This window comes from Danio rerio, chromosome 21, assembly GCF_049306965.1.
Source record: "Danio rerio strain Tuebingen ecotype United States chromosome 21, GRCz12tu, whole genome shotgun sequence".
Classification (NCBI taxonomy): Eukaryota; Metazoa; Chordata; class Actinopteri; order Cypriniformes; family Danionidae; genus Danio; species Danio rerio.
The window spans coordinates 44,347,501-44,373,976 of NC_133196.1; the positions used below are offsets into that span (position 1 = coordinate 44,347,501).

Below are 26,476 nucleotides of genomic sequence, written 5' to 3' on the forward strand. Positions count from 1 at the left end.
AGATGGATGAGATATCGGCATTATATACAGGTTGTATTAACTATAAACAAAGATTTACAATAGATGACTACATGAACAGGTTGCTTATAATAATTAAAAGTATGCAGATATATACAATTACAAGTGAATATGTGCAGTGGATGTGTACAATTCAAGATGAATAGCGCAACAAAGTGCAATGAATATGAACAATTTTGAATGTGCAAATGTTAAATAGTGCAGTGATTATGGAGAGTATAAGTTACAAGGAGAGCGTGGGGGTGTATAAATGGGGCAAAAGAGTCAGTGAGGGGCAGATTTGGGAAAAAGCTGTTCCTCAGTCTGCTGGTTTTTTTCCAGGGGAGGCTGAAGCGCCATTGTAAATGGACATTGTAAATGTGCAGAGATCTCAGCTTGTACCAGATAATGTGGATATGCTGACGTTTAAATATTGATAACAACAACAACAACAACTTGTTAGCTGATCTAAGAAAAGCAGTCAAAATCTAAATGGGCTTAAATTAAAGGTAATTATTTTATTTGTAATTTATTTTATTTGAAATTATTTTTTTTAAATCGCAATTTTGATTTGTTATTAGACAAAAATATATATTTTGTGTGCAGCATTTTAAATTATAAATGGGCACTGTTATCTAAATTCTCAACTCATTTTGTTATAAAACTTGTGATAAAATTGTATCGGGAGACAAAAATCATGATTCATATGCTGAGCTGAGTTGATTGTCCAGTGAATTGTGACATTCCAATAATTTATATATGCAGAGTATGTGTTGGATTTACTATCAGGGTTCATACACATTTTACTACTACACTTTCATGATTTTACCATGACTTTTCCAGGACTTTCAAGTACATTTTCATGACCTAATGTTTCATGGAATGTCTATATACAGCTGAAGTCAGAGTTATTAGCCCCTGTTTTTTTTTTTCCTCAATTTCTGTTCAACGGAGATTTCTGTTTCCAACACATTTCTAAACATAATAGTTTGATTAACTCATTTCTAATAATAATAATAATGATTGATTTATTTTATCTTTGCTATGATAATATTTTTTTAAGACGCTTCTAAACAGCTTAAAGTGACATTTAAAGGCTTAACTATGTTAATTAGGTTAGCTAGGCAGGTTAGGTTAATAAGTAAGGTAACAAGTTATTGTTTAACGATGGTTTGTTTTGTAGACTATTGAAAAAATATATAACTTAAAGGGGGCTAATAATTCTGACCTTAAAATGGCTTTAAAAAAATGTATAACTTCTTTTATTCTAGCCAAAATAGAACAAATAAAAATTCTCTTGTAGAAAAAATATTATCAGACATACTGTGAAAATTTTCTTGCTCTGTTAATCAAAATGAGAGAAGTATTAAAAAAAAGAAAAAAAAATTAAAAGTGGGGGGCTAATAATTCTGACTTCAACTGTATATACATTGTAAATAATAAGAAAAACAATGCACATTCAAACTCATTACAACATATCATAAAACACCAAACAAATCTGTTTAGTTTGAATTTTTTTTATAGATCTATTGTTTGTAAAGCGTATTTAGACAATGCTTACACATGCTGGTTCATTCCTGCTGTGGGACCTCTGAAACTGAGACTAATCCGAATGAATGAATGAATGAATGAATGAATGAATGAATGAATGAATGAATGAATGAATGAATGAACGAATGAACGAATGAATGCTTAAGCAGCATTCATAATGTGAGTACATGTTTTTGGCCAAAGGCAGAAAAGAAGTAAAGACAACTAACCTATATTCAAGCATACAGATATTTGTTAAACTGATTTCCATGTCCATTCCAAAACTTTGGTTTTAACTTTTCCAGGCCTGGAAAATGCCATGTCAAAATTCAATGACTTTTCCAGGTTTTCCATGACAGTATGAACCCTGTACTATCCATATTTATTAATAGATAACATTGATAAATTGCTTTCCCTCTAACGGTAATGATAACTTAAGTCATATTTTTACCATACCTTTTCCCAAACTTGATCTTCTTTCTCTCTTTCAAATTGATGAACTGCCACCTCACAAAAGAGTCGTAAAAGGGGTTTACATCAGTGGTAATAAAGGAACGCCGCCAATCCACCTAAAACAATAATGAGTAAAAGACACTGGCTTAATTTAGAGACACATTGCATTAAATGGCACCAACTGAAATAAACTTTTCAAACCTTTAGACCCATTCTCTTCAGATCTTCTACAGCAAGAGGAGGGAAATAATCCAGCCAATGTTCAGCTTCAGCAAACTTCACAATTTCAGCATCCTGCAGTCCCAGAGATTTCATGATGTCCCACTGGAACTTGGAGCTTCCAGACTTTGCTACAGCTTTGCTCTAAAAAGCGACATTGAAAATATTACTCTGTATTAGTTTCACATGCTAAAAAAGGTGTTTCGTGGTTTTAATTTTCTCTTCATAGTCAGAAAATGACAAACCTTTCCAAAATAAGCAAATAGTAGCTTGAACAAGCAGTAACAGAAATTGTTTATTAACACAGCTTTAATAGCTGATAAATTCCTTCATTCATTTTCTTGTCGGCTTAGTCCCTTTATTAATCCGGGGTCACCACAGCGGAATGAACCGCCAACTTTTCCAGCACATTTTTACGCAGCGGTTGCCCTTCCAGCCGAAACCCATCTCTGGTACGTACACACGTACACGTACACACACGTACACACACGTACACACACACACACACACACACACACACACACACACACACACACACACACACACACACACACACACACACACACACACACACACTAAGGACAATTTAGCCAACCCAATTCTCCTGTACCGCATGTCTTTGAACTGTAAAAATGATTTTTGATCAACAGTTTTAGTCTTGGTTTTAGTTTATGTTCACTAAAATAACATTGGTTTTAAGTACCAGCTGGCTGACACGGCCACAGAAAGATTTTATCCTACTGGATTATACGTCAGTTTACCATTCAAGGGCGAATGTGTATGGAATGTGACGGCATTGTGGTGTTGGCAGAATTCTGCTTTGGTGTGTGTGCGACAATTTCAGCTGGCAGCGTGCACAATTTTAAATGGAGCCAATAAATTTAAGTCTAGCCAAACTGCACGTGATAGCACATTTAGAAATCCTAAACAACTAGCTGATGTGAAGGCTTTTATGTTTCTTTTAAAACTTTGAGGGAGAAAAAAAGTTCCCCAAAACTTTTTGGGATAGTTCACGAAAAATGAAAATTCTTTCATTGTTTACTCACCCTTTACTTGTTTTAAACCTTTGAGTTTCTTTCTTCTCATACACATAAAAGAAGATATTTTGGAGAAAAAAGCTAGAGACCATGTACTTTAATAGTGTTTGTTTTTCTTACTATAGAAGTCATTGGTTTTAAGCTTTCAAAATATCGTCTTTTACAAATTAAAGGAACTCTTTAAGGTTTGGAACCAATTAAGGATGAGTAAATGGTAGGTAAATGATCTTTTTTGGGTGAAATTCATTCAATCATTCATCAACTTCTCCTGAGCCAGGTCACCGGGGCAGCAGAACCCCAGACTTCCTCTCCTCAGGTACTTTCTCCAGCTCCTCCGAGAAATCCCAAGGCATTCCTAGACCAGCCGACAGACATAGTCCCTCCAGAGTGTCCTGGGTCTTCCCCGAGGCCTCCTCCCGGTGGAACATCCCTGGAACACCTCCCTAGGTAGGAGTCCAGGAACCATCCGAAACAGTTGCCCGAGCCACCTCAGCTAACTTCTCTCAATGTGGAGGAGCAGCGACTCTACTCCCGGGTGAGAGAGCTCCTCCCCCTATCTATAAGGGTGCGCCCTGCCTGCAGAGAAAACTCATTTCGGCCGCTTGTATCCAACCACCCCGGTGGTCAAAGGGTAAACTATGCCCTTCAAGTAAATTCTCTTCATTTTACTACACATAGGCCCGGTTTCACAGACAAGGTTAAGACTAGCCAGGATTACGCCATAGTTCAATTAGTACATTTAAGTAATTTTTCCAAACATGCTAAGAAAAAAAACATTACTGGTGTGTATCTTGAGACAAAACAAAGGCACTGATATATTTAAAAATCAATCAGTGCAATTTTATTTCAGTTGAAACAGCTCAGACTTACATTTTAGTCTAGGACTAGGCTTAAGCCTCGTCTGTGAAAACGGGGAATAATGTTTTGCACTAAGGATGCAGTTAGCTTGAATAAATAAAACATAGTCCAAATTATTTATTTGCTATTTAAAGTCATTTTCAATCACTTAGCAACTTGCTAACTTCTTCACCAATGTTTTGCCATGATAGTTACTTAGAGTAGATAATGGTTATGAAAAATTAACAGTGCAAATAATATTGCAACGAGCGGATAAAGTATGAAATCCTCCACGACTGTGTGTGCTGTCAGCAGAGGCTTGTGCTACAGAGCCAGGAGGAAGTATATATCAGACTTAAATCAGTCACTAGGGCTGCGTCCGAAACCGCCTACTACTCAGTAGGTACTGCATTTGAATTTAAACGTATAACTTGGCCGTTAGAAAAGTGTGTTCTATACTGTATGAACGTGAAAAGTATGAATGGAATTTGGACGTACTACATCCGCCATTTTGTCACGGTCACGTGACCTACCTGCGTCAGTTGCGTCGCCTCACTTCCATTCATGAATTCTCTCACGGGGCATTATGGGATAGCGCAGCGTGCATGAGATGCGCACTTCAGAATCTCACCAGAAGTAGTAAGTCATCCGGGTACTTCTCGCCTACTGATTTTCGAATTCTATGAATTCGGACATACTACTCGGCTCGCATACTGATTTTAGCGTACTATATAGTATGGAAGTATGCGGTTTCGGATGCAGCCTAGGTCTATTAGCACAAGGACAAATATGTAACTGAGGAAAGTATAATTTTGTTATAGTCTTATCATGCAGCCCTATTTTTAGCTGTGGTTTCCTCGCAGATATTACTTATATTTCACGTATTACACATTCACCTTCTTGCCCTTTGTCTTGTCCTTGATGATAACGTCATCAGAGGTCTTCTTCTGCTCTTCCTCCTCTTCATCTTCTTCAGGGAATTGGGGCGGATAACCATACAGCTCCATTTCTCTCTTCAGCTTGTCTGCACATGCCTAGTACGCACAGACATTAAAGGGCACCTCTCATTAAAATCAACTTCTGGAAGCTGTTTAAACAAGAATGTATGTACACTCAAAATAATATGAGTGTACAAGCTGTTTTAGCATGGAAACCTTTGTTCTGACTCATAAATATAGTATGGCAAGGGGTTTTTAATGCTGAAACCGCTTGCCATAGTCTGACAGACCTCACGCAAGAGGGGCATGACATTTCCTGGTGACGTAAAGCCGATCCGCCAATCACAACACATTAGGTTTGATGACTAATCAGAGCACTTTGAGGGCAGGTCTTATAGGATAGGGCTGTGCAATAAATCAAAAATCCGATTTCGATTTTGGCCTGTAACGACTGGGAAAAACTATTAATCGAGATAAACGATTATTCCATTATTTACCGCCCCCTTTCCAGTTGTAAACATTTGCTGTTCCTAAAAGCGCGGACTAAACCGCATTCAGTCTTATTCGCACACTGTGACAAGCAGAGCATATAAAGTCATCTTAATGCGAGCGCTTTAATGGTCAAATAGGTGTCAAAATAGGTGTGTTATGTGATTATTCAAATTAACCCTCATTTGTGTAATAAACAAACGAATTGAGGATCAAAAGAAACATGAAAGCGAAACCATTAAAGTGACAGCGCAATTCCTGCAGCGCCTGTTTCGATCATTCATTAAATAAGAAAAGGAGAAAATCCCTCACTGCTCTTGACTGAAAGACTTTTGTAGCTAAAGTGTTTTTCTTACAGTGAAGATGCTTAAAGCACAGTTTGTTTCATATTTTTATTATATTGTATTTATTTCTCTTTCCTTTGCCAGCTAGAAAAAAACTGTATACAGTTCAAGTCAGAATTATTAGCTCTCCTAAATATAGGCAACTAGCGCTGTCAAAATTAACGCGTTAACGCATGGGATTATTTTTAAATAATTAACACGTTAAAAAAAATTAACGCAATTAATGCACTTGCAGGGTTTTTTTACTTCCTGTTGTGGTGGACATGTGTTCAACATGCAATAAATGTGGATAAGACCAAGGAAGCACTTTTTGAAGGCAAGTTCCAGTATAAAACAATTAGTCGCATCACCAGGCTCTCCAGAGTTTCATGCAATTTCGGGTGTTTCATTTTTAACTTTCGACTTCTGTTGGAAGTTGATGCCGCATGGCGAACAGAAAATAAATCCTCTGCATTTCGTGACTCTGTGTTCCTTTAAGGTAAGGTTCCTTTTAAGGCTACACGGTAGAATTTTAATTTTAATTAGTATTATCTTAATCATATTAAAATCGGAGTATTGGTGTCTTATGTAAATGTAATCAGAACGTCTGGTTAAGTCGCGAGCTGTCAAAGACAGGGCATTACTCTGCCTTTCAGCATGAGCCCTCCAAGTTTAGCGTGTTTCCTCATTAAACGCAACGAAAGCGTATGCTTCGCATTGTTGTGTCAGAATCCTTGTGAAATACAGTAATACTTTAGGACGCTTAGTTTAAGCAAATTTGATGAACGTGATCATGCGTGTTGAATCTGAGGGGAGTCGCTCCAGTATGGAAGGCCGTTGGGGCCAAAACGTCTGCAGCGCGTTGTGTGTGTCTGTCTGTGTGTGTGTCTATGTCAGGGGTGGAGTGACCGACGTATCTGAGTACGGGCGAGAGGGGTGTGCAATGTATTTAACGACCGGTTTGCAAGAAATTATCATTCATTTTCCGTATCTGCAATACCTGTATTTTGGCATTTTTTTTGCAGTCCACTGTGTTTCTGCAGTCCACAATGTTTTCTTTATTGGCATTGATTGTTTTGAAATTTAAATGTCATTAACATGCCTTTGTTTTAATTTCTGTAATAAATATGGCTGTCAAGCCAGGATCTTGATGGTTTATTGTGGGTATGTTGTTTACATGAAAAAATCTGTGTTACAAGTTAAACAAAAATTCTAATAAACAATTATATTTTGAATTTTAATTCTAATAAACAATTTTATTTTGAATTAAAATATTTTTTGTCTTGCGTTTACATTAATTTTACATTTAAATAGCCAAAATTACAAGTTTCAGTATTTTAAATGCGATTAATCGTGATTAATTTTTTTAAAAAGGTGCGATAAATTAGTAATTTTTTTTAATCGATTGACAGCACTATTAGCAACCCTTTTCCCCCAATTTCTGTTTAATGGAAAGAAGATTTTTTTCAACACATTTCTAAACATAATAATTTTAATAACTCATTTCTAATAACTGATTTCTTTTATCTTTGCTATGATGACAGCACATAATATTTTACTAGATATTTTTCAAAATACAAGCATTCAGATTCAACGTGTGCTTCAAATCTTAATTAGGCAAGTCATTCTATAACAGTAGTTTCTTCTGCAAACATTTACATTTACATTTAGTCATTTAGCAGACGCTTTTATCCAAAGCAACTTACAAATGAGGACAAGGAAGCAATTTACACAACTATACGAGCAACAATGAGTAAGTGCTGTAGGCAAGTTTCAGGTCTGTAAAGTCTAAGAAGGATTTTTTTTTTTTGAGTACAGTTAGTGGTATATCCACAGAGGCAATTGCAGATTAGGAAGTGAAGTGGAGACTAAGTAGTTGAGTTTTTAGTCGTTTCTTGAAGACAGCGAGTGACTCTGCCGTTCTGATGCAGTTAGGGAGTTCATTCCACCAACTGGGCAGATTGAAAGCGAGAGTTCAGGAAAAAGATTTCTTTCCTCCTTGGGATGGAACCACGAGGCGACGTTCTTTTAGGTTCATTAAAGACCACTCGTGCTGCTGCGTTCTGGAGCAGCTGAAGAGGCTTGATAGAGTTAGCTGGAAGCCCCGCTAGTAGAGAGTTGCAGTAATTCAGTCTGGAGAGAACAAGTGCTTGAACAAGAAGTTGAGCTGCAACTCCCAGACAATCAAAAATATATATTGCCTAAAGGGGCTAATAATAATGACCTTACAATGGGTTTCAAAATATTTAAACCTGCTTTTATTCTAGCCGAAATAAAACTAATAAGACTTTCTCCAGAAGAAAAACTATTATAGGAAATACTGTTAAAACTCCTTGCTCTGTTAAACATCATTTGGGAAATATGTTTTTTTTTTTTTTTTTAATTCTCAGGAGCGCTAATAATTTTGACTTCAACAGTAATCGTTTTGAATAATCGTGATTACAATTATGACCAAAATAATCGTGATTATGATAGCAGCCCTATTAGAGGAAGAACCAAAAATATGATGGTCGTTTCCATGTTAGCTCAGTAGCTGTATAAAATGAAAGTAAGATATGTGAACAAATAGCATGATTTTTTTTTTACAAATGATTCAACACACATTGTTTTGCACCCCATAAACACAATCAAACCTTAAAAAAAACATTGTGGACTACCCCTTTAACCCCTTAGCGTTCCTGTAAAATTTGCTTAAATGACAAAAAAATGCATACCCAAAGTAAATTGCATGCAATTTTTGAACCATTTGGAATATATGCATGGTTTCGGTCTTATTTGAAAGGTGACACTGAGGTTTATTCCTTAATAGTAAATCACTGTAAATGTTATAGATATTAAGTAATTAAACTTAAGACACACTGAAAAATCAGAAAATAAAAATCCGCCTACAATTGTTTATCTTGATTAATGCCTGCAGACGACTAGAATTAAGAGGTTTTAGTTTGAAAAGACAATTGGATCAAAGCTTGAAGACTTATCAATCCAAATTTTCCATTTTGTTAACAATACCTTATAAAATTAGTGTTTTACACATGTTTATCCAAATGAATGTATAGGTGCTCCTAATAAAGGCCACTTGGAGACTCCAAGTTACCCTTTTTGATCATTGACACTTAAAAGACTGTAATTTTTAAATGCTTTATTGTACAGTCATATTTTTGGGCTATAATTAAAGGTTACACTTAAAGCTATTCTATCCCTTATCCATATTCATTGTCAATACTTGCTGACACATAGTAATTGAAGGAAAATGAAATAACTTAAACTCACTATACAGTATGTGCACGTCTATATGTATAAACACAAATTGCATATACATATAATCACATCGGAACGGTACATCGGAACGGCAACGGGTTAAAGAGTTGAAACTACTCACTTTGATAGGCATCCCAGTGCAGTGAAGCCCAAATGGGAAAAGACACTGCTTTCCTTTAAGCCGCTGGTAACCCACTGCAAACTAAAGGACATTGGAGAATTAGAACAGTATAAGATATACTATATGAGGTCTCCGACATCTTTGTTCAATGAATTTCAAACTCACCTCACACTTGGAAAGGCAGAATGTATGGCCGAGGTGAAGTCTCCCATTCATATATGGGTAGGGAAATGTAATAAAGTACTTGTTCTTACTAGACAGACAATACAACATTATTAGACATGAACACATTCAATATAAACCCAGGAAATACTGTAGTATACAGAACAACATGCTAACTTCGTATTTTCCCCAATGGTGGCTGGGGCTTCATTCTCAAAAAGCTTGTCCTGCTCCCATTTCTGCTGAACCTCCTCCTCAATCTTCTTCAAGAAGTCAAGTTTTGCTGTTCCTTTGCGTTCCTGCAATAGCACATGAGATTGAATGAAAATATTAAGATCAGCTATAATAAGTGCATATGTATAAAATAACAAACGCACCATTAATAATAAGATAGCCCATAAAAATAACCCATAGCTTATATCTAGATCTATAATGTCGGACAGTTTAGCAAGGCTATACAGCTGGATCGCATCTCACTATAGTTGTTAAAGGTGATGTTTAATTAATCTTGTCTCTATCTAATGACTCTTCACTCTTTTGAATCGATCAGGTAAAGAGTCACAGCATCAGTACACTACTTCAATCTTTCCCTTTCACGCTTGTACTTAGTCATTTTAGTAAAAACCTCAGATACTGTTGGTTGGTTGCTTTTGGCATACCTGTTAACCCTCCCGTTTTTCCTAAGATTCTCCCATATTTTACAATGCTATTTCGCTATCATCCCGTGAAGGTATATTCCCATATTTCTGCTGTATTTTCAGCTTTTCTCTGAAGGGTGGCAATAAACATTAAAGAGCCGATCATCCTTATGTGCAACCCATACCGCCGAACCACCAGGGGCCGCCCTTTGCTATTAAATGCGAGTCTGTTCTGTGCGTTCGTTTTATACAAGCGGCAACCTCCCGCTCTCCCTCAGGAAGCCAATACGGAAGTAACTAAAACTGCAATTCATCCGAAATTCCGCTAGTCCTGGCCGCTCCTGGCTCCAAAATAGAGCAAATTTCAATTGAGTCCACTGTTAGAATGGCCAACTTTACAGCAGAAAAAAGGTGTTTACAGCCTGGTACAAAAAAAGATTTTGGTTAATACAGCTAATATTACCCTTCATGACAACTGTGAGGGGGGTGAATTTTTTTATAACTCATCCGTTTCCTTTATATTAAGTTATATTAAGTTTGCATAATTAAGGCAGTGGCCACTTGAGTGACAGCTAGGTCTCGCTGGTCGCCGTCACGTCACCTCCGCTGAATCCTGCAGATTAGCCACTGAACTCGGCATATTTATCGTATTTCTGTGTTGTTTTATGTGGCTTTACACAGTCAACTGCCTTTTGGACTTGTTTCCTACAATTATTAGATGGCATGGCATGCTGAGTGCACTTAATTGGGCTCACAAACCATTCACGTGGCCTCCGTTTCCCATGTGAGTAAAGTTATATACTTATATACCATCTCTATGCATGTATTTGTTTTGTTTAAGATCATTTATCGTTTATATTTATATTTAGAGCTGTAATGCACTCCAGAATCTGTCAGATTGATTAGCTGTAGGCTCTAGATCAGTCATCTGAAGCATTGTCATACAGTGTTCTGCTGGATTTCATCACTATATCTGAAGTGTTTGGATGTAATTCGCGTTTTCCTCCTGTTGAAAAACGTCATAAGAACAATGTTTAGTGGCTCAATGTATTACAGCAGTGTTTTTAAAAGTCTAAACACTTTATTGATATAGTATACAACCAAGCACAAGTGGTCAGAACACAAACGAGTCGCAGGTGATAAAGTATTAAGCGTTCTCCCAAAGTAAAGTGTGTCTGAACCAGGTCCTAGCAAAATGCCAGCAGTGTCTGTAGCTCCGCTCACTCTCCGCCTCTATGCTCTTGTTTGGTATCCCGCCGTGGGTGTGATGAAGCGCAAACAAAATGGCGACGGTTGGCCGCGCCTACTTGTGGCTTCTTTTGCGCTCTTTAGAAACCTATGGGTGACGTCACGGACACTACGACCATATATTTTACAGTCTATGGTTTTATAGGGTATATGCCGAAGCATGCTAATAGGACTTTGAATTTGCCAGTAACCTGGGTTAAGCTCTTCCGGTCAACTGTATGCCAATGCAAAAATTGGCGCATTTAAGGTCAGTTTTCTTAAAAGATCAGCGATCTCCACTGGCTGAGTGATATCCGATATAAAGTGGGTCTCAGATTGTACAGGAAGCACTGCATTAAATTACATTTTCCCTGCTATGTCTTTGTAATATGAGCATTTATTTTACCCCAGTATATTCAATGGAGCTTCTGCGATATCCTGCCGATTCTGACGGGCACGTGCGAGTAAAGGATATTTTGTCTCGTTTCACGCTTGAGCAACTAAATGAACGCCAAAGTTTATTTAACTGAATGTATTTTTATTACATTTCAACTTTGATGCTGTAAAAGGAACCGTACAAATTGGAAAAAATCATTCACAATAACAGGTCACTGGAAGCTTATCAATATGGGAAAAACATTAGCTTGGCTTAAATAATATTAAACAACAATGTGTGTGAAATGAATATAAATTACATAAAAAAAATTATATTGATATAAAAATAAAATATTAAGTATAAAATAAAAATAGATAAAAATCAAAATATTGAATTTTAATAAAAAGCTTGATAATATTGACAGAAACTGAATATTCTGTAAATAATATTTGAGACCATTTATAATATTGCTGCATTTGACATGCTAGTATGGGAGTTCCATTACTTTCTAAATAACTAACTGAAAAAACAAACAAACGAATTAAGTTAAATTAAATGAACAGAAACAAAATATTTTCTGGGTAATAAAAAAAACTATTCAAATATTCATTTTACACTGTATAAAATATGTCTTTATCGCTCTTGTATTATAATGGGAGTCCCCTGCATAAGATAAGAATGGCCATACAGTACTAGGGTAATATGCATGCATTATGCTGAAAAAAATAATGCAACATTACAGATAGATAGATAGATAGATAGATAGATAGATAGATAGATAGATAGATAGATAGATAGATAGATAGAAAGCTATTTAGATTTATTAGTTAAATTATTAGTTTATTAGTTATACATATAAAAAGCTAAATAGCTAAGTTATACATCAGTACTTTAATGAAATTGTACGGTGACGCGCATCACATCAGCAGTTTCAGCACCTTTGATTGACAGCTGTCAACTCTATATTCGCATTATTGTGCCGAAACCTTCAACAAATCCTTCAACGTTTAAGATTATGATACCGTTCTTCTCTGATGCCCGTACACTACTGACATTTATTTCCATTTTATGTTCAGGATTGAAGAACCTTAAATGAATAAGAGTAACAGAGGCACATGTATGAAGCTAGCTGCTAAAGGTAGCCATGCTGCTCAATGGACCGCTTTAATGTTTTTAAAATGTAAGATTGTGAAACAAACTTTACTCTACATGTAATAATTGCAAAGGGGGTGATATAAATCAACTTTACCGTCATCCTGATCTATTCCCAGTAACTTCAACAGGATTTTTTTTTCTTGAAGAGTGAAACCCACGCTGGATGATGACACCGTAAAGAAACGTCGGCGCCGGAAAACGCTTTGCATTATGGGTAATGTAGTTTTAGAATGCCTGTCCACTTCACACATGGAATATAATAATAATAATAATAATAATAATAATAATAATAAATTTGAACATTGAATTTGTAATTGTTTATAACACGCAGAACCATAGTCATCGGAATGTTGCATGATTTAAGATAATATGTCTGTAGCACAATTATTGATATCATGACCAAACATCATTTTGAATAATAATAATAATAATAATAATAATAATAATAATAATAATAATAATAATTAGTTCGAGCCCTGGTTCAGTTAGCATTTCTGTGTGGAGTTTGCATGTTTTCCATGTGTTCACGTTGGTTCTGGTGGTATAGGTGAATTGAATAAGCTAAATTGGCAGTAGTGTCTGTGTGTGAGTGAAAAAGTGTGTATGGGGGTTTCCCAGTGTTGAGTTGCGGCTGGAAGGTCATCCGCTGCGTAAAACATATCCTGGATAAGCTGGCTGTTATTCTCCTGTGGCGACCCCAGATTAATAATTTATTATTATTATTATTTTTTTAATTCAAGTTTCCTTTAAGGGTTAAGGTTAAGTGTAATTGGTTGGTGTAGGACCGATTGTATACTATTTGAAATATTTTGGAACTGTATCTGGATGAGGGGCGTCATGGTGGCGCAGTGGGTAGCATAATCACCTCCCAGCAAGTAGGTTGCTGGTTCGAGCCTCAGCTAGGTCAGTTGGCGTTTCTGTGTGGAGTTTGCATTTTCTCCTAATGTTTGCGTGGGTTTCCTCCGGGTGCTCCGGCTTCTCCCACAGTCCAAAGACATCCCGTACAAGTGAATTGAGTAGGCTAAATTGTCCGTAGTGTGTGTGGATGTTTTCCAGAGATGGGTTGCAGATGAAAGTGCATCCACTGCCTAAAACATATGCTGGATAAATTGGTGGTTCATTCCGCTGTGGTGACCCCAGAATAATAAAGGGAAAAAAATGGAATGAATGTATGTATGTATGTATGTTTTTTCATACGTTACAACTAAAGAAATTCATGTGAAATATTTACATAAATAGTTTAAACACTCACTCTCCTTCGGCTTAGTCCCTAATCTATCAGGGGTCACCAGGGCAGAAGGAACCACCAATTAATCTGGCATTTTTCTATTTAACAGGTCCCCTTTCAGACACAACCCAGCACTGAGAGTACACTGACTCATGAACAGCACAGGATACTTTACAAAAGTAATAAATAACAAATTACTGACTACACTGTAAAAAAATCTGTAATTTAACTGGGTTTTTTTTCAGCAGCTGGGGTGCCTAAAAAAACCTAAAACCCAAACGACGGCTGTTAAATTACAGAAATTTCTTTACATTTAAATGTCTGGTAACATTCTGTAATTCAACCTCTGTTTTGTGTTGTCCTTAAAGCACATTTTAACTAATTTGGCAGTATGCTCAGGGTCATGGTCTGTCTGGAAGACCCATTTGTGGTCAAGTTTTATTTTCCTGGCTGATGTCTTGAGATGTTGCTTCAGTATTTCTACATAATGTTCTTTCTTCATGATGCCATCTATACAATGAAGTGGACCAGTCCCTCCTGCAACACAACATGATGCTGCCACCCCATACTTTACAGTTAGGATGGTGTTCCTAGGTTTGTAAGCTTTCCCCTTTGTCCTCCAAATGTACCACTGGTCATTATGGCCAAACAGTTCAATCTTAGCTCCATCAGACCACAGGACATGTCTTCAAAAATTAGTCTTTTCCCCAGTGTAATTTAGCTAATTGTCATCTGTCTTTTTTGTTGATCCTGGCTTGTTGATTTTCCCATGTTGTCACACAAGGAAGCAGTGTGTTTGAGGTTTTCCTTAAATACTATTCTACAGTTGTGCCTCCGATTAACTCAAATGTTGTCAATTAGTCAATCAGAAACTTCCAAAACCTTGACACCATCATCTGAGCTTTTTCAGAGACATAATAATCTTATTGTATGTAAACTTGACTTCCAAGAAAAGTTATAACAATTTCTCAAAAAAAAAAAAAAAATCTCTCTCGTTATTCTGCTATTAAGCATAACAGACAATGGTGGTATAAAGTGGTATAAATTTGATAATCCTAACTTACCTAAAAGAGAAAAAAGTTTAGTCACATTGACATCTGTCTTTTTTTAAATGGTTGTGTGCTTTTTTTATACAGTGTAAACTTCTGGTTTCAACTTTATATATATATATATATATATATATATATATATATATATATATATATATATATATATATATATATATATATATATATATATATATATATATATATATATATATATATAGCATCAAAATTGATAAGAAAAGGAATAATTGAATGCAAAACTTTCATGGCTAATTCTAAAATAATACTTACATATTTGATGAAGAAATGAAGAAATATGTCACTAAAATATAACATAATTATAATATAACTAAAAAATGGATACATTAAAATATATGTAACCAATGCTAAATATTTATTTTGTAACAGGTATTAAGAATTAAAATAAGTATTCAAACAAGTATTTTGTAAATCTGTGGAATGTTAAACAGCTTTTATTATTTCCCATTAGTAAACAGTTTTACTACTAGTAATCCAAAAGTGTTTATTTGTTTGCCAGTCATGAAAAATGAGTGATCATGTTATGCTGAGGGTGAAGTAGCAGCCCTGTGGTAGACCGTGGCCAGTGCATTGTGACGTTTCCCCGTGACGTTGCTATCAACCTCAGCAGCTCGTCCGACTTACCAGTGACTTCAGAAGGCCCCGTGTGTGTTTTTAAACGATGCTAGTAGGAGTCGCGCATAAACACCCACATTTTTATCAGTATTAATCACTTGCGCGTCAGGATGATTATAGATAATGTTGACGCTCTGAAATCCTGGCTGGCTAAACTTCTTGAACCCATGTAAGTGCTGAACAGTGACATTCTAAGCAGTTGTGCTAACTGGCGCTGCTAACATGCTAACACGTTATCTGTGTTTCAAACCACTTATCTGCGCTGCGAACAGATGTCGTTGCCTTTGATTTGGGACTTTAAATGACAGTTCAGCTGTGTTTAAATCCCGTATGCGTTTTGAAATCGTAACACACCTCCTAATTAGGATTTGTGTAGCAGGAGGCTATGCTAATAGGGTCTTCAGGATGAGTGAGGTGCTCATCAAAACAGCCCACTAACGTTAGTTTTCATAGACTGGGCCAAAATAGGATCAGGATCAAGTTAGTTTAGTTTTAGAGTCTTGACACATGTGATCTGCAGGCAAACAGGGGTTATTTTTGAATTCAGAATCAATTTCTCTGCTTGATGAACTTGATCCCCAAGTTGTCATGGATTTGATCTCAGTGTTTTCAAGTAGTTCTCTTGGAAAAGCTGCCAGTCAACAAAACTTTATGCTGTCACACATTGTATTAGAAGACCTGCATGGCTCTTGGATTTGACTTCTTTTGCATGAACCTAACCTTTTAATGGATTTGCCTCTCTTTTACAGATGTGATGCTGACCCATCTGCATTGGCGAATTACGTTGTGGCGTTAGTAAAGAAGGATAAACCCGAGAAAGAACTGAGAGCATTGTGTGCAGATCAGTTGGATGTTTTCCTTCAGAAAGGTATCAACAAAATGTGTACTTGTATCTGATTATTCTAAATGTAGAAGCTGTTGAGAAGCTAAAATAAATATACAGTTGAAGTCAGAATTATTAGTCCCCTGTTTATTTTTTTCCCCAATTTTTGTTCAATGGAGAGCCGATTTTTTGTTCAACACATTTCTAAACATAATAGTTTTAATAACTGATTTCTAATCACTTTTATCTTTGTTATCATGACAGTAAATAATAATTGACTAGATATTTTTCAAGACACTTTTATACAGCTTAAAGTGATATTTAAAGACTTAACTAGGTTAATTAGGCAGGTTAGGATAATCAGGCAAGTTATTGAATAACAATGGTTTGTTCTGTTGACCATCGATACCAAATATAGCTTAAAGGGGCTAATAAATTGGACCCTAAAGTGTTTGTTTCTTAAAATTAAAAACTATATTTATTCTAGCTGAAATAAAAGAAATAAGACTTTCTCCAGAAGAAAAAAATTCCTTGCTCTATTAAACATCATTTGGGAAATATTTAAAAAAAGAAAAAATAATAATAAATCTGACCTCAACTGTATATGTGAAAATAAATCTGTGCTTGTGTGTGTTTGGATGTAATTTTTAATTCAAGACTTCACTTTGATTAAACTGAATTTCTTTTTTTTTCTATTAATTTCACAGAAACTACAGGGTTTGTGGATAAACTCTTTGAATGTCTAACCACCAAAAATTATTTGGGACCTCCAGCTGTTAAAGAAGAGGTCAAAATTCCAGTACAGAAGCTTGAGGAGAAAGAAGAGGTAAAGTCAGATCAGTTAATTTGTTTTTGTAAGAACTATAAATAATAACAATGTAAAAGAAAAGTACATTCTAAAAAACATTGGGTTATTTATTTAACCCAATATTTGAGTTAAAAATATTTGGTGCTTTGTTGGGTTATTTTGAACCTTTATGGGGTATATGCCGAGGCATGCTAGTAGGACTTTTAATTTGCCAGTAACCTGGGTTAAGCACTTCCGGCGAATTGAATGCCAATGTAAAATCCGGCGCGTTTAAGGTCTGTTTTCTTTAAAAATCAGCGATCTCCACTGGCTGAGTAAAGTGGGTCTCAGATTGTACAAGAAGCAGTGCATTAAATTACATTTCCCCCGCCATATCTTTATAATATGAGCATTTATTTTACCCCAGTATATTCAAAGGAGCTTCTGCATTAGCCTGCGGATTCTGACGGGCGCGTACGAGTAAACAGCTTTTTGTCTCGTTTTACGCTTGAGCAACCAAATAAATGCTTAAGTTTATTTAACTGAATGTATTTTAATGACATTACAACATCGATGCTGTATAAGGAACCGTATAAAATGGAAAAAAGTTCACAATAACAGGTCACCGGAAGTGTATCAGCATGGGAACAGCACTAGCTCGGCATATACCCTATTGGGTTCAACTGTCAAATACACATGTTTATGTCTAAAGCATCCATGCTCTAACAGCAGGATTACTTTCTATAAAGGAAGATGACTATTAAAACCATAACAAAACATAAATGCAAACACCTTTTGTACATGGATCAGTGAGTTGTAAACTACTTGAGGTTAATTTAGTTTTGGCTGTTCTGTTTGCAAAGATAAATACAGATTTTCACACTCAGCAAAACGGAAAGAACTTTCTTGTGCAAATATATCGGTAGTGTTAGTAATAATACTGAGACATCTGTGTTCAGACTGCTCATGTTGAAGATGATCGGGAGAACAGGAGAAGAAGAAGCCCATTGAGGAATCGTTCAGACTTCAACGAATCAAGGTTAGTCTCTGAGAGCTGCATCCTTCTGGTAGTGTTTGAGTAGACATTTTTAGTTGACTATATTGTCCACAAGACATTTTATCTTTTGGACAATATAGAAAGTCTTATCGTTTCATTTTATGAAGACATGTTTCATGTTATGTCACATAATATTGTTTACTACAGTATTTTTTAATGATTTATATGAGTGTAACATTACATGCCTTTAGAGGAATGAAGACAAGCTGCGTCCCAAATGGCGCACTCATGCACTATGTACTTGTGCACAGTCCTTACTTTTATACGGATAACATAAAAAGAGATTATTTGTTTTCGACTTGAATTGGTTAATGCAAAAGTAGACATATCAAGCTTTATATAGATATAAATCATCATCTTTGTTGACTATTTGCCGAGTTTCCTTTCATTTTAGTGACGTGTTTTTCTGACCACAGTCTGCTCGCGTCTTCAGATGCTTGTAATAACAATGCCTCGTGGGCGTGGTCGCATTAAAACTAATGAGATCAGACTGAGAAACTGGACATATCGTTGATTTCATACTGATTACTGTATCAAGCAATGTTTGTTTTCAACATGCATAGCTGCGTTTAAAAGACGACACTTTAAGCTTTCTAGAAATACATGTCTCATTTGTGTGCGTTTTGCATTCGCGGAGTTTCAGTGCATTTTACTGACGCGTTTCTAAAAGCAGTTCACGGAGAGAGAAAAAACAGAATGCCTACACTGTTTGTTTTTCTTATTTTGCAAAAGCACACACGTTTGTTGTTGTTGTGAGTGTACACAACAAAAAAGTAGACACATAACAGATTCGATTGATGTATTGATCTTATCTGTACGATCAAAACTGAAAGTGTAAATTAAGTTCATTTCAGCAGTTTGACGACACCACAAGTCAAAACGCGTATACGCGGTCTTCGACCCCAGAGGGTTCAAATGTAAAAAAAGAAATAGTCCTTTCCATGTGGTCGATATACAGTGCATCCTGAAACATTCAGTTTCCACTGATCATTCTTGAGATGTTTCAGCAGCTTCATTGGAGTTCACCTGTGGTAAATTCAGTTGATTGGACATGATTTGAAAAGGCATACACCTGTCTATATAAGGTCCCAGGGTTAACAGTGCATGTCAATACAGAAACCAAGCATAAAGACAAAGGAATTGTCTGTAGACCTCCGAGACAGGATTGTCTCAAGGCAAAAGGCTGGGGAAGGTTACATAAATATTTCTGCTGCTTTGAAAGTTCCAATGAGCACAGTGACCTCCATCATCCTTAAGTGGAAGATGTTTGAAACCACCAGGACTCTTCCTAGAGCTGGCCGGCCATCGAAGATGAGTGATCGGGGGAGAAGGGCCTTAGTCAGAGAGGTGATCAATAACCCAATGGTCACTCTGTCTGAGCTCCAGCGTTCTTCTGTGGAGAGAAGAGAACCTTACAGAAGGACAACTTTCTGTGCTGCAATCCACCAATCAGGCCTGCAATTTGACGAAAGGCATCTGAACGACTCTCAGACCATAAGAAACAAAATTCTCTGGTCTGATGAGACTAAAATTGAACTCTTTGGAGTAAATGGCAGGTGTTACTTTGGAGAAGACCAGGCACGGCTCATCACAGTTCATCTTCCAGCAGGATAATGACCCAAAGCACACCACCAAAATATCAATGGAGCGGCTTCACAACAACTCAGTGAATGTCCTTGAGTGGCCCAGCCAGAGCCCAGGCCTAAATCCTATTGAACATCTCTGGAGAGATCTGAAAATGGCTGTACACCGTCGCTTCCTATCCAACCTGATAGAGCTGGAGAGGTACTGCAAAGAGGAATGGGCAAATATTCCCAAAGACAGGTGTGCCAAGCTTGTGACATCATGTTCAAAAAGATTTGAGGCTGTAACTGCTGCCAAAGGTGCATCAACAAAGTATTGAGCAAACGCTGAGAATACTGATGTACATGTGATTTTTCAGGTTTTTTATTTGTAACAAATTTGCAACAATTTCAAAAAAAATCTTTTTTCACATTGTCATTATGGGGTATTGTGTGAAGAATTTTGGGGAAATAAATTAATGGAATCCATTTTGGAACAAGGCTGTAGGATAAAAAATGTGGAAAAAGTGAAGCGCTATGAATACTTTTCGGATGCACTGTATATAAAATATATTGATTGCATAAATTGATTGCATTTAAGAATAAGTTTTATATCATAATATACATCGTTATTAGGATACGAAATGACTTGAGATGTCGAGCCCTATTTCAAAGTGTTCAGTTCATTTGAAACAATTTTTTTTTTAATTGCTTACAGAGGCTTTGCATATGTGTATGGACAATATTTTCATGTATATTTTGATAAACAGTAAATTAAATTAAATATTAAGTAATATTCTAAATTTTTATTCCCTTGTTTTCAGCAGCTATTTTGTCAGCCTTTAATATCATTATAGAATTTTTCAGAAATGCATGCACTGATACTACTGAAGTAAACTACTGTTCATAACACTCAAACCCCCTGTTGATCTAGTGGTCAAAAAGGACCGGCGTGCAGCATTTTAACAGCAGGAAAAAAAAAACAAACAATTTTTTCTTTTCCTGGTCCCGAAGTTGATGAAACATTTTTAATTTTCATGAAGGTTCTACATGTTTAAGGTACTAGATATTCAGAGTATGATGAAGATGAGATTTTCTTCATGATGAAGATGAGTTTCTTCATGCAAAATAGGTTTGAGGGTTGAAATTAAATATTAAGTCATTTTTGACCTGAAGGGCGAATAGTGTATGCAGAATTCCATGACAACCGAAGGGTTAAAATGCTTTAGAGGCAAATGTTGTTCTTCTAAAGTAAAAAGTTTAATATTTTCATCACAGGGCTAGAGACGACCGCAGGAGAGATGACCGTAAGCGAAGAGAAGTGGACCGCCACTTGAAAAGTGGAGAATCATACCGAGACCGACATGAGCGGCGAGGAGGAAGCTCACGGGGGAGAAGCTACAGTCGCAGCAGGAGTCGTAGCCGCAGTGGTAGCCGTGGAAAGAGCCGAGAAAGAGAGCACAATCAGAGGAGAGGTACTAACATTCCCAAGTAACTTTTCTCCCTGATTACTTTTACCTATGCCTGAGTGTGAAACAAAGGGCTCTTGGAATTGGGTGAAATGTTCTTTAACTCCTAAACATTTCATTCATGCCCCTGTCACAAACTAGGGTATTAGACACAAATAAGGAGTAAGGGCTGGTGAGAGTGTTATGGAATTTAATAACGCACACTAAATGGAAAGAAAAAACTTCCGCATTTTGTGGTGTGTGTGTGTGCGTGCTGTCCTTTATTGACAGCCGTGCCTGTGTATCTTGTGCGAAAATTTGGCGAAATGTCCTACATAACGGTCATAGTTTGATAGCGGTGTTTACTTCAATAATGCCACTAATATCTGCATACTCCACGTCTTAATTCCATTTCGGTTTTGTTCATTTATGACTTAAGTGGGATTAAGGTAATGAAACATCGCTGTTTGGAGCTTATGTAGGTCTACAGTTCAACATTCATGTTTAACTGAATAAACAGATAGTAAACACAAGTACATCTTATTGAACATCATTTATTTTCATCACCAATTATCCCAGTAGAACAGTTTCTCAAGCAGTTTTTGATGCATTTTGGAAACAGGAGATGAGCCCCTGGTCTAATGCGCCACCTGGCTTGAGAAACCCGTTCTCAAAGACTTACTTTTAATCATTATTTGGGTAGCACACATATTCTGAATGCCTTCGGCAGAATTCAAATGAGCCATTTTAATCTAGATTAATTTCAGGATTACAGTGAGATTAATCTATATTTAAAATTTTTATCTATGCCCACCTATAATATATATAAAGCAAATGTATATTTGAACGTCTGCAGCCATTCATGCAGATCCGCTATTGGCGCGGGAAGAGAAAGCAAAACAAATGCTGAATCAAATTTTTTAAATCCTGAATCAATATTGGAGTTAGTTTTGCACACTAGAGGAAGGACAACACCATGGCTAGAGTGTTTCTTTTAGGCAGGTAATATTATGCTTTAACCATTTTAGTCACTTAAAGCTTGGGTAGATTGTGTTGTGTTACAAATGGGTTATATGCACAGAAGTGTTGTTCAGTAGGGTTGGGTGATGTCGACCAATTTGGCATCGTACAATGTCTAGTTCGAGACTTCGCGACAGACAATCGCATCATAAATTATTTATGAATAATTAATTATTTATGAATAATTAATAAATTCATAACAAATTAATTAAAATTAGTAAAAAAAAAAAAAAATAAAATATATATATATATATATATATATATATATATATATATATATATATATATATATATATATATATATATATATATATATATATATATATGTGTGTGTGTGTGTGTGTGTATGTATATATATATATATATATATATATATATATATATATATATATATATGTGTGTGTGTGTGTGTGTGTGTGTGTGTGTGTATATCTATATATATATATATGTATGTGTGTGTGTGTGTGTGTGTGTGTGTATATATGTATATTTGTATTTAATTATTTAACCTAGATATTTAAAAATAAGATATTTTAGAATACTTTGACTCCCCAAGGTTATCATACCATCAGAATCTTATAGGCTCAAGCCTATCCTCAAGGTTTCAAGCTTTAATGAGTTTTTTTTTTTCTTCTGCTGAACACAAGACAAGATATACTGGAGAAAGCTAAAAACCTGTAACCATTGACATCCTTAGAAAAACAATTACAATGGTAGTCAATGGTTACCGGTTTCCAGCTGTTTTGAAATTATATTTTGTGTTCAACTGAAGAAAGAAACCTAATACAGGCTTGGAGTCACTTGATCGTAAATAGTGAGTACTTTTTTATTTTTGGTTGAGCTTTTCCTTTAATCCTCTGATTTAGAATTTAATGCTTAGTCTAATGTTTTCATTATTTTTGAAGTATGGAAATTTTACATAAAGCTATTTAAAATAATGCTAAGACACCAGAGCTGTAAAATGAATTCAAGATGAAAATGTTTCACAGCACATTTTAAGAGTCATTGTCTTTTGTTTTGCAACCAAACATTTTTGACAGGATTTCTTTCTACAAACAACTAAATCTTGATTGATTTATTTTTATAGCAGAGCACAGATCCAAATTTGAGCAGGAGCGAAAGGAAGCAGAGCCTTACAACCCATCTTCAGCCCATATGAGTAACCCACACCACCAGCAGACCCATCCACCCCCCTTGCTCCCTCTGCCCCTTCCTCAGCACCAGTTTCCCTCTTCAGGGAGCCCCGCTGTCCCCAAAGCTGCAACCGTGGTAGCACCAGTTCACCTGCCTGACAGCACTACAGAGAGCTGGTCCGCATACTTCACCAACCATTCAGACGGCAAGACGTTCAACAAGAGCAACACACTGAAACACCGCTGCCGAGACTACGACGGTAAGTCATAATTCACTTTTAGCATGTTTACTCTGATTATGGTCCTCTTATGACTTATGATTTTCATAACAAAATAATTTAAGAAAAAGTAATAAATGAAAAGTAATAAAAGGGAGAAAAGCACTTTAAAAACAATATTTTAGAAATGATTTTATGATTGTATGTGGGCATGCATGTTTGAGACCTTGTTTATGACCATACAGATATTTGTACATGCATATACAGTTAAAGTCAGAATTATCAGCCCACCTTTGAATTTTTTTCTCTTTTTTTAATATTTCCCAAATGATGTTAAACAACGTAAGGAAATTTTCACAGTATGTTTGATAATATTTTTTCTTCTGGAGAAAGTCTTATTTGTTTTATTGCGCCCAGAATAAAAGCTGCTCTTAATTTTTTAAAAACTATTTTAAGGTCAAAATTATTAGCCCCTTTGGGCAATTTTTTTCTCGATAATCTACAGAACAAACCATTCATTATTCATTATACAATAACTTGCCTAATTACCCTAACCTGCCTAGTTAACCTAATTAACCTAGTTAAGCCTTTAAATGTCACTTTAAGCTGTATAGAAGTGTCTTGAAAAATATCTAGTCAAATATTATTTACTGTCATCATGGCAACCACAAAAAAAAACGAGTTATTAGAAATGAGTTATTAAAACTATTTTGTTTAGAAATGTTGAAAAAAGCTTCTCTCCGTTAAACAGAAATTGGGGGAAAAGATAAACTGGTGGTGAATAATTCAGCGGGGCTAATAATTCTGACTTCAACTGTATATAAAGCAAAAACTGCTGTGTTTGTAATGTATTATGTAGTAGTTACATTACAAACAAATTTAAAAAGCATCCAAAAGTCTTTGGATATGGAATGTCTGAATTGGATTGTTAGCTATTATGAGATCAATATAACGTTCCCTTTATTTGCTAAAATACAAAATTTTTTTATTGATGTTTTGGTGATTTTAACAGATGTCAACAAAGACTGTACTTATATAATTCACACAGGTATCATAACAGTACCCATAGGTAGGGACAAGTATCGAAACTCTGTACCTTATCAGTATTGGTGTTACATTATAAAAGAACGACGTATCGATAAGCTCTGAAGTTAAAGGCTCGTACACACCGGGACATTTGTTTGCGTTTATCTTCAGCGTTTTTCAAGAGATTTTTCTGGATTCAACCCCAAGCGGTTTTCACTGGCGTCGAGCAGAAGAGTATGCAAAATCATTCCTTGACATTAGATGGCGCTACACAACTTTAAGCTTCTGACACCCGCTTGTAACAAAAGATGCAGACAAGGACTGCGTCCGAAACCGCCTACTACTCAGTAGGTACTGTATTTGAATTTAAATGTACTACTCCGCAGTTACAAAAGTCGTTCTATACAGTATGAATGTGAAAAGTATGAACGGAATTCGGACGTACTACATCCGCCATTTTGTCATGGTCACGTGATCTACCTGCGTCAGTTGCGTCCTTTCGCTTCCATTCATGAATTCTCTTGCAGGGCATTATGGGATAGCGCTGCATGCATGGGATGCGCACTTCAGAATCTCCAAGTGCTGTTTACTGTAACTTCAGCAGATCCGTGCACGTGAACAAAAGTGCCAATCTGATTGGTGAAAAATGTTTTGACGCCAAACAAAAGAGCATGAGGCGTTTTTTGAAAAAGACGCTTTTGCGCCTGCCGTTTTGCGTGTTGGTGTGCACAATCCCATTAACGCCCTTAATTTAGCCACGAGGTGTTAAATGACGACGTAAAACGCGAGCATAAAACGTCTCAGTGTGCACAGGCTTTTAACAGTACTGGAGAATTATTCCTGAATAAACATTACTTACAGTTGCATAATTAAACTGACCATCTTTTTCTAATTTGCCATATTTGATGTTCGTCCGCACAGTTAACAATCTCACATGAGAAATGCACATGTTTCCGGTGAGCGCGTTATATATAAAAGCCTTCACAGTTCTCGGCTGTGCGCACGCACTCAGTGGAGGCTCGCGATAAGCGCACACACATAACTCGTGACACAGACACGTGCACACACAGCTCGTAAGCTTGCGGAGTGAATCAAACAGGTTGTATTGCCTGTTGCAACAAACGTAACAAGTTTTCTTGTATAAGCGGAAACGCAGACCAAAACTGTATTAAAAACAAAGTTATCTTCTAAAACAGGGGTTCTCAAACTGTGGTATGTGTTCTAGTGGTACGCTGAGAAATCAAATATGTTATGTACATGCTAAACACATTTCAAAATTTATCAAAAATTATGTTTATAATATGTCATATATGACACATAGCCTATATTTCTGAGGTAATCTGCCACATTTTTTAACTTTGCAGAGTTGTAGCTGCTTTACTGGGCCTACTACTCTACTGTATTTCAATGCTGCTCATTATGGTGGTACTTAAGGGAGACACATTTTTTCTGAGGTGGTACTTGATGAAAAATGTTTGAGAACCGCTGTTCTAAAACATTGTTAACACATTTAAGCGAATGTGTTTCACATTATCTCATTAAACTGCATTTTGCAACTCAAAGAGGGTATTTTTGACTGCAGGGAGCACGATGAACCAAGAACGATCCCGACTTCTGCCAGAAAAGTCAAACATGTTGATTTTTCTCCAGAAGAACGGTTTAAAACTGAGAGTCTGTTTCCTGCAAACCATTGTACATACTTTTACAGGAATTT

At 36.2% G+C, this 26,476-nt stretch overlaps 2 protein-coding genes across 51 annotated transcripts in view; one reads left to right on the forward strand and one right to left on the reverse strand.

The window, feature by feature from the left end:
* lars1b (leucyl-tRNA synthetase 1b) overlaps positions 1-12,953 on the reverse strand; it is a 60,948-nt gene extending 47,995 nt beyond the window's left edge. The window contains exons 1-7 of the mRNA XM_073935480.1: positions 12,855-12,953; positions 9,542-9,663; positions 9,368-9,455; positions 9,203-9,283; positions 4,970-5,107; positions 2,182-2,343; positions 1,984-2,096 (exon numbers count right to left, since the gene is read on the reverse strand). Of these exons, the coding sequence (XP_073791581.1) occupies positions 1,984-2,096; positions 2,182-2,343; positions 4,970-5,107; positions 9,203-9,283; positions 9,368-9,455; positions 9,542-9,663; positions 12,855-12,860 (710 nt within the window). The 5' untranslated portion in view covers positions 12,861-12,953. The remainder of the gene's footprint in view (positions 1-1,983; positions 2,097-2,181; positions 2,344-4,969; positions 5,108-9,202; positions 9,284-9,367; positions 9,456-9,541; positions 9,664-12,854) is intronic.
* A 2,713-nt stretch (positions 12,954-15,666) lies between these two features.
* rbm27 (RNA binding motif protein 27) overlaps positions 15,667-26,476 on the forward strand; it is a 47,262-nt gene continuing 36,452 nt past the window's right edge. For 38 of the 50 annotated variants that reach the window (XR_012396883.1, XR_012396885.1, XR_012396881.1 and 35 more), the window contains exons 1-6: positions 15,667-15,857; positions 16,438-16,556; positions 17,219-17,337; positions 18,258-18,337; positions 21,196-21,392; positions 23,473-23,778. Coding sequence is in view for 8 of the 50 variants with exons in the window: in XM_005167934.6 (XP_005167991.2) it covers positions 15,799-15,857; positions 16,438-16,556; positions 17,219-17,337; positions 18,258-18,337; positions 21,196-21,392; positions 23,473-23,778 (880 nt within the window). In the remaining 42 variants the exon portion in view is untranslated. The remainder of the gene's footprint in view (positions 15,858-16,437; positions 16,557-17,218; positions 17,338-18,257; positions 18,338-21,195; positions 21,393-23,472; positions 23,779-26,476) is intronic. The other 12 variants (XR_012396898.1, XR_012396900.1, XR_012396903.1 and 9 more) reach the window with 1 other exon arrangement.